At 44.6% G+C, this 7,345-nt stretch overlaps 1 protein-coding gene across 2 annotated transcripts; it reads right to left on the minus strand.

Annotated features, from left to right (window-relative positions):
- Positions 1–389: 389 nt before the first annotated feature.
- On the minus strand, positions 390–6,202 carry LOC113616652 (zinc finger protein with KRAB and SCAN domains 7-like). Of its 2 annotated transcripts, none has more exons than XM_027100061.1 (3): positions 5,322–6,202; positions 4,887–5,013; positions 390–2,809 (listed from the first exon to the last, which is right to left on the minus strand). In XM_027100061.1, exons 1-3 carry the CDS (start codon positions 5,529–5,531, stop codon positions 1,359–1,361), a joined length of 1,788 nt encoding a protein of 595 aa, XP_026955862.1. In that variant the 5' UTR covers positions 5,532–6,202; the 3' UTR covers positions 390–1,358. The 2 variants fall into 2 exon arrangements, with proteins under 2 accessions (XP_026955862.1, XP_026955861.1); XM_027100060.1 differs by having other exon boundaries at positions 390–2,812; positions 5,322–6,201.
- Positions 6,203–7,345: the final 1,143 nt, after the last annotated feature.

The raw sequence follows: 7,345 nt of genomic DNA on the forward strand, positions 1-7,345 counted from the left end.
CATGACAGTTGCAGGCATCTAGAACTAGTTGGTAAGGAAATCAGAATGGTGTGACTCTATTATCTTGTCACAAACTTCATTACTGTTCATTTCAATCATCCAAGAATGCTAGGAACTGAAATTGCCATGGAAGTTGAGTCTTCTTTGCAGTAAACTTTGATGCTGTTCTTGTACTTAGACAGCAGGGTGGAGAAAGCTAGTACAGAACCGGAGTCCGTGTTCATGGCAAAGTACATTATCACTGGAACATGACAGCTGCCTCCAATACCTAGATACATACATATACACACACACCTGCACACACTCAAACACAAATCCATTAACTCTCTGAGGCTGAGGTAACAGTAGTAAGACTCTAAAGGACACAAGGAGAAGATATGAATGAGGCCTTTGTATTTGATATCCTATGATACCCATCTTTAGAAATTTTAGGTCTGGTGGTGAAAGGGGAGTTCATGCCCACTTTAAGCATGGTTCAGTTGGAGAGGCGAGTTTTTAAAAGCTATTTAACAACTAGAATATGCAAAGTATTATCTATATGCTAAAAGAAATAGATACTATACCCAACCTGAAAGCCTACATGAAGTTAGTATAAAAGGACACAAAGGGGCATTAGGTTGAGAATTGACAAGGCAATTATATAACAATTGCAAATTACAGCACAGGTTAATTCAAAACACTGAGGTCAATCAACAGGTTAGGAGGAAAAAAGGAGCATTTTAAGAAGAAAGTCCTTCAGAGATGACCTAGATCTTAAAGGTTCAAGGGACACAGATTGGCCAACAGGAAGAAAAGCTTTTCTAGGTAGAGAACACAAGTGATGAGAGTCTAGATTAAAGTAGTTTTAAAAGGGCCACATTCAAGAGGTAGAAAGTATGACTCAGAGTCTTAGAGAATGACTTTATATAAATGGTAAAATGGAGGAGGTGGAATAGAATAAGGAAATATCTCTTTCCTTAAGAATATAATTGTGGGACAAATAATTAAGAAACAAGATAGATTTTAATTTTTTTTAAAAGTGAAAGAAGGGAATTCCCTGGTGGTCCACTGGTTAGGACTCCTTGCTTTCACTGCTGAGGGCGTGGGTTTGATCCCTGGTCGGGAAAGCTCCCCCACAAGCCGCATGGCGTGGCCAAAAAAAAAGTGAAGAAAAAGGAAACCTACAAGCACATGAAATGTGTAGTCCCTTGTGGGGAAGGATGGTACTGTTACTCCCACTCTCCCACCTTCCTGACCACCAGAGAGCATTTAGTGAATGATCCACTTTGATTAGTGGTTCCAAGAGGAGACCACGGTGAGCATACTTCTTCTATAGAAACCTTAACTCAGAGTTCCTTGCTGTCTTAGAGAATCACGTCTTAAAAAACAGACCGAGCCAGACCTGACTGCTTTTCTCCAGTGTGAGTTCGCTGGTGGTGATTGAAAGTAGAACGCTGACTGAAGGCTTTCCCACATTCAATACATTCATAGGGTTTCTCTCCAGTGTGAACTCTTTGGTGCACAGTGAGTTGTGAGCTGTCACGAAAAGCTTTCTCACAATCTTTGCATTTATATGGTTTCTCCCCAGTATGGGTTCTCTGATGTACCATAAGGCTAGAATTATGACTGAAGACCTTCCCACATTCATTACATTCATAAGGTTTCTCACCAGTGTGAATTCTCTGATGAATAATGAGGTATGAGTTTTGATTGAAGGATTTTCCACACTCATTGCATTTATAGGGCTTTTCACCCGTGTGAAGTCTCTGATGTCGAATGAGACATTTACTCAGACTGAATGCCTTACCACACTCATTACATTCAAAGGGTTTTTCTCCAGTATGAATTCGCTCATGGTCAGCAAGTTGAGAGATCTGATTAAAGGCTTTCCTACACTCACTGCATTTGAATGGTTTTTCCCCAGTGTGGAGGCTCTGATGTCGAATAAGACATTTACTTCGACTGAAGGCCTTGCCACATTCATTACATTCATAAGGCTTCTCCCCAGTGTGGATTCTCTGATGGTCAATAAGATTTCTGTTAGAACAGAAAGCTTTCCCACACTCATTACATTTGTAAGGTTTCTCACCAGTGTGAAGTACCTGATGGCGGACAAGGCTTTTACTCCGACTAAAGACTGCTCCACATTCATTGCATCCATATGGTTTCTCCCCAGTATGGGTTCTCTGATGGTCAAAGAGTTTGGAACTCTCATTGAAAGCTTTTCCACATTCAATACATTTATACGGTTTCTCCCCAGTATGGAGTCTCTGGTGTTGAATGAGATGGGAGCTGTGGCGATAGGTCTTACCACAGTCACTGCATTCATAGGGCTTTTCCCCTGTGTGGATTCTGAGATGGACTATAAGCTGAGAGGTCTGCCTGAAGGTCTTGCCACACTCATTGCACTCATAGGGTTTCTCGCCAGTGTGGATTCTCTGATGCCCAATGAGGTGAGAACTCCAATTAAAAGCTTTGCCACATTCATCACATCGATAGAATTTCTGCCCCTTCAGAACTCCTTGATGTTCTGCAGGACTGGAGGACAGGTCTGGATGTCCCCCAAATTCCTTATATTCATCACACCCATCTTTTGTGGATTTATTTTTATCTTCCTGTGTTATTTCCAAGAAATCCCTTTCCAGTCTGGTCCCTTCTTCACCTGAGGGTTGAACTTCTAGCTTCTCTAAAGCCTCTTCACAGGCATCTCCAGCTTCTGGTTCTCCTGGAATCATTCCACAGAGTACTACTGAGGTCCTATCAGATGACTTGAAAACTTTAGAAAGTTCCTGCTTTGGAGGCAACTCTGAACTCTCCATCCTGTTCTCACCTGCTGCCAAAAGAAAGAAGAAAACAACTTTCACTCATTTCTTGTCCTACTGAAGAAAAAGAATCATCAGGAGTCTATGTACTTGAAAAAACTTCACATTACACGTAAGGAATGAGGAGACACATTAAGAACAGGAGAGGGCTTCCCTGGTGGCCGATGCAGGGGATGCAGGTTCATGCCCCGGTCCGGGAAGATCCCACATGCTGCGGAGCGGCTGGGCCCGTGAGCCATGGCCACTGAGCCTGCGTGTCCGGAGCCTGTGCTCCGCAACAGGAGAGGCCACAACAGTGAGAGGCCCGTGTACCGCAAAAATAAATAAATAACAGGAGAGAAAATGGGAAATGGCTCAAATTTTTCTTCATGGACAGAAAAACAAAGAAGGGAAGCTGGTCAGTGGAGGAGGGTGGAAGAACAGCCCTCAGGACAGAGGGATGCTGAGCCAGCACAGCCAGGTGAATAGGCCAGTTGAAAGGCAAGAGACCAGACTGTAAAGCATGGTGTGATCTTCCAGAAGTCACTTAGATGTGATGTCTCCATAGTAAAATGAGGAACCCTAAGGTCCTTTCCAACCATGACATTGTATGGTTCCACAGTTCTCAGCAAAGATGTTGGGGAGAGAGAGTGGTGGCAAATACCTCAAAACAAATATGAGAAACAATGTGGGCAAACCTGAGAGTAGAAAGCAAATTTATATTATGAGGATGTGATTAGGAAAAAGTGTACATAAAGAAGTGATTCTGGTATAACAGGACAGTGACAAGATTTGGAGAAGCCATGGGTAGAGTAATACTGGGGAAAAGTATTGAAGGGGAAAGCAAAGCTGTAAAATTGGGTACCCCCTAGTCCCTGGAGCACTGGACTGGTAGGTGTCAGTAGGCACTCCTATAAAAATTAATTTTTATAATTTGAAACGTAAATCAAAATACATGTTTTGTATCTTGATAATCTGGAGTCATAATGAGACTGACCAGCTGAGTATCTGCTTTTGAATTCTAGAATTTTTGAATACAAAAGTTGGGAGAAGGCAGAGCAATCACGGTCATACCTAAACACAGAAATATTGGTTCCTTTCAATCACATCTTAACCAAGGCCGCAAGCCATCAAACCACCTTAGCATACGGAAAGTTAAAGATATTTGGTGCATTGATTCTAAGCTCACCCTCTCCAGAGTAGGCTACTGCCCTAGACCGGTCAACCCCAGAACCTGCCCTGACAACAGCCCCTTCCAGGAAGCAGCCCTGCCCCTGTCTTTCTGAAGGGGAAGCTGAGGCAACCATGCTTTGTGCCAAGCAACCCAGCTCATCCCATGATGGACAACAGGTGATTGGAACAGGGCCAAGCACTAGACCCCAGTGTAGCTTATCTGTAGATTAGTCATCAGCCTCTGCGTGGCCTGGGCCAAAGTACTGCTCAAAGATGATATTTAATGGCTGAACCATCCTTGGAGTCCCTTTTTACATAAATTCTAAACGGAAGGATGGAAAAACTAAGGAAATTACAAGAGCTCAAGCTGAAATGATGCATGGAGAGAAGGCAACCATCAGGAGCCACAGCAAGCAGAATATAGGAGGAAACAGAAAGTCTAATTAAGAAGGAGCTCGGAAGGGGAAAAAAGATTCAGAGTAAATAAAGAGAATGGGTATCAGTGGGAGGAGCAAATGGATACGCAGGGCACAGCTGTCTTACGACACTGGTGTAAAAATCCTTTCACTTCCACTGCTGAGGTTCCCAGGTTCCCACAAGGCTTCGTTTCCCGAAGTCTGGTCTAGCTGGTCAGTCTGTTCAGGGCTTCCATTCCTTTAGTCTTACTGTAAGTAACTTAGCTCATCACTTACAATAACTGAATGGCACTCTACTCCTTCCAACTACAAACTCTAATAAACTGGCCCAGCTCAGTTAATAATAAGGAGAATGTTAGTAACTATTAAAGTGGGTGATGATGGAGAGGGGTTCATTATACTATTCTCTCCCTTTGTCTTTTTATATTTTCATAATAAAAAGTTAAAAAAGAAAATGAATATACCAAAGAAAGTGTAAAGAAGACAGACTCTAAGTACCGGGGAACAGAGTCATTACCCAGTGAGGCCAGGCTGCAGCAATTTTGCAGCATGATGTTCCAGTACAGGGCTCTCTGGCTGAGTGCCAGACCTTTCCACTTTTGCTGAGTATAGTCCACAGACAGGAACTCGAACACTGCAGCCTCCTGGAATGACACGTTTCTACTGCTCAGGGACATTCCCAGTCTGAGGGGCAGAGTCATTAGGGGCACTGAGAGCACAGGGTCGGGGCCCTGGTGGCAAAAGGGGTGGGGGGAGGGTGGGAAGCTGAAAGGACACATTAATAAAAGGAGAAGTCCAGGGCAAGATACAGTCAATGAACTCGGTGGACGGAAGCAGCTCCAGGGGAAGCAGTTAGGCGGGGAAGCCACAGGAGCAGACTCAGAATGGGCCAGAGGCCCGGAGATGAGCTCTAGCTATTCCTGGGCCACAGACTTGGAACTCAGGAGCTCACCTGGGGCCTGACCATCCGGAGCACAGTTGCCGCTGCTTGGTCTCCTACGTTCCCCACTTGGGGAAGGGCAGGCACCAGGGAAGCATGCTGAGCTGAGGGAGGAAAGAAAGCTCTGAGTGGGACCAGCCCTGCTCTTGGCTCCAATGAGGTCTGGATCCCAGCAAGTGGATTCAGGAGAACCCAGGTGGCTCCACACACACGGACCCTCATCCCTGTTCCATAAAGGCATTATCCTTTGTGAGCTGTGAACTTTTCCTGGAGGCAAGAAGGTCCCTGTTCAAACCGAACTGGCGGTTCCTTCCAGCCCTCTCTCTCCCACTCTCGGAAGGAAGCTACACTTCTGACCACCTTCTCTCCCATGGCTTCCCCAGCAGCAGCCTGCCTGGCCTCCCCCTCACCTCTCTGCCCCTCATTCCCTGGCTTCTCTTCCTTCACCTGCCCTCTCATCACGGACACGGTAGGCGTTCAGGTCTCAGAGGTTCTCCTTTCCGTCTCTCAGAAATCTCATTCTCTAATGCTGCTCTCACAGTTCCTTGTTCTCTCCTCCACATCTAACACAAGCTCTAATTGCCTACTGAACATTTCACCTGGTGTCCCATAGTAGCATAAACTCAGTGTCAAAAACGCATCTTCTTACTATCTTCATTTCCTATCTTCCCACGTTTTGTTAATGATTCCAGACATCAGTCAAAACCTTTAATTTACACTCTTTTATCTAAACCCACATCTAACAGATATTCTCCAAACTGATATTCAGATTCAACACAATCCCTTTCAGAAACCCAGTTGGTTCCTTTGCAGAAATTGACAAGCTGATAATAAAATTCACTGAAAATTCAAGAGTTCCAGTACAAGGCAAAAGAAACTTGAAGAATAAAAATAAGCTGAGGGAATTCCCTGGCGGTCCAGTGGTTAGGACTTGGCACTTTCACTGCCATGGCCTGGGTTCAATCCCTGGTCAGGGAAATAAGATCCCACAAGCTGCACGGCACAGCCAAAAAAAAAAGAAAAAAAAAAAGTTGAAGGATTCACACTTCACAATTTCAAAACATTTGACAAAGCAGCACTCATCAAGACAGTGTGATACTGGCATAAGGATAGACATATATCAGTGAAATAGATTAAGAGTCCAGAAGTAAACCGATACATCTACAGTCAACATATTTTTGACAGAAGTCCCAAGACCACTTAAAGGCGAAAGAGACTTTTCAACAAATGGTGCTGGGAAAACTGGATGTACTCATACAAAAGAATGAAGTTAGACCTGTACCTCAGACTATATATGAAACTTATATGGACAGCAGGCCTTGGCACCTGTTGCAAACTGGCCCCACTGCTCTGTGTACCAAATCACAGATGATGGCTAGCTTTCCCTGAGGGCATGGAACCCTCTGTCTCCCACCATGGTTAAGCAAATTTTTAAAAAATCACTACCTTCATCCACGATTAAAACAGAGGCCATGATCTCCTATATTTGCTACAAACCAATACCTAGGCAATGTCTCCTGGACTCAGTGAGCACTGCTAGGACTGACAAAATAGTGACAACCATAAACTGAGATGGGAAGAAGGCTCACACCGGAAAGCCTGTCATCACTCGGATAAAAGAAACTGCAGTGCTGCTACAAGGGGATGGAGAATCAATTGAAGAACTACTTTGGAAGCTGCTGAAGTTCTGGCAGAGAAATGAAACTTTCCTGTGAAAGAAGGGGGTGGGGTAAGGAAAATAAATATACAGAGAAAACAAAAGCAAAGGAAAACTGAGAAGTGATAAGGTACATAACTGAAGGCCTATAAAAAGAGACTTGAAGACACAACAAGGGGAGGCTGAAGAGGAAAGGTGCCTCCGGAGCGGCAGGGGCAGGCTCCAGCCTTGCTGAGCCGCAGCAGCACCAACGGGAGCTGCTCAGGAGGGAGCTGAGAGTCAGAGAAAGAGGCGAGAGACTTTCCCAGCCAAACTTGCAGAAAGACTGGGGAAGAGAAAGACACTCAGGTACAGAGAAATCCGGGAGTGAGACGCAACA

Source organism: Aethalodelphis obliquidens, unplaced genomic scaffold (assembly GCF_003676395.1).
Source record: "Aethalodelphis obliquidens isolate GAN/ISIS:26980383/991018 unplaced genomic scaffold, ASM367639v1 scaffold286, whole genome shotgun sequence".
In the NCBI taxonomy this organism is placed as follows: Eukaryota; Metazoa; Chordata; class Mammalia; order Artiodactyla; family Delphinidae; genus Aethalodelphis; species Aethalodelphis obliquidens.

Excerpts from the sequence above, each read along its gene's own strand:
- LOC113616652 (XM_027100060.1), bottom strand. The coding sequence starts at position 5,531 with ATGAGGGTCCGTGTGTGTGGAGCCACCTGGGTTCTCCTGAATCCACTT. Across the intron at positions 5,014-5,321 it reads TCCGGATGGTCAGGCCCCAG|GAGGCTGCAGTGTTCGAGTT; the intron begins GTGAGCTCCTGA and ends GTGTCATTCCAG. Across the intron at positions 2,813-4,886 it reads CTGCAGCCTGGCCTCACTGG|CAGGTGAGAACAGGATGGAG; the intron begins GTAATGACTCTG and ends TTCTTTTGGCAG.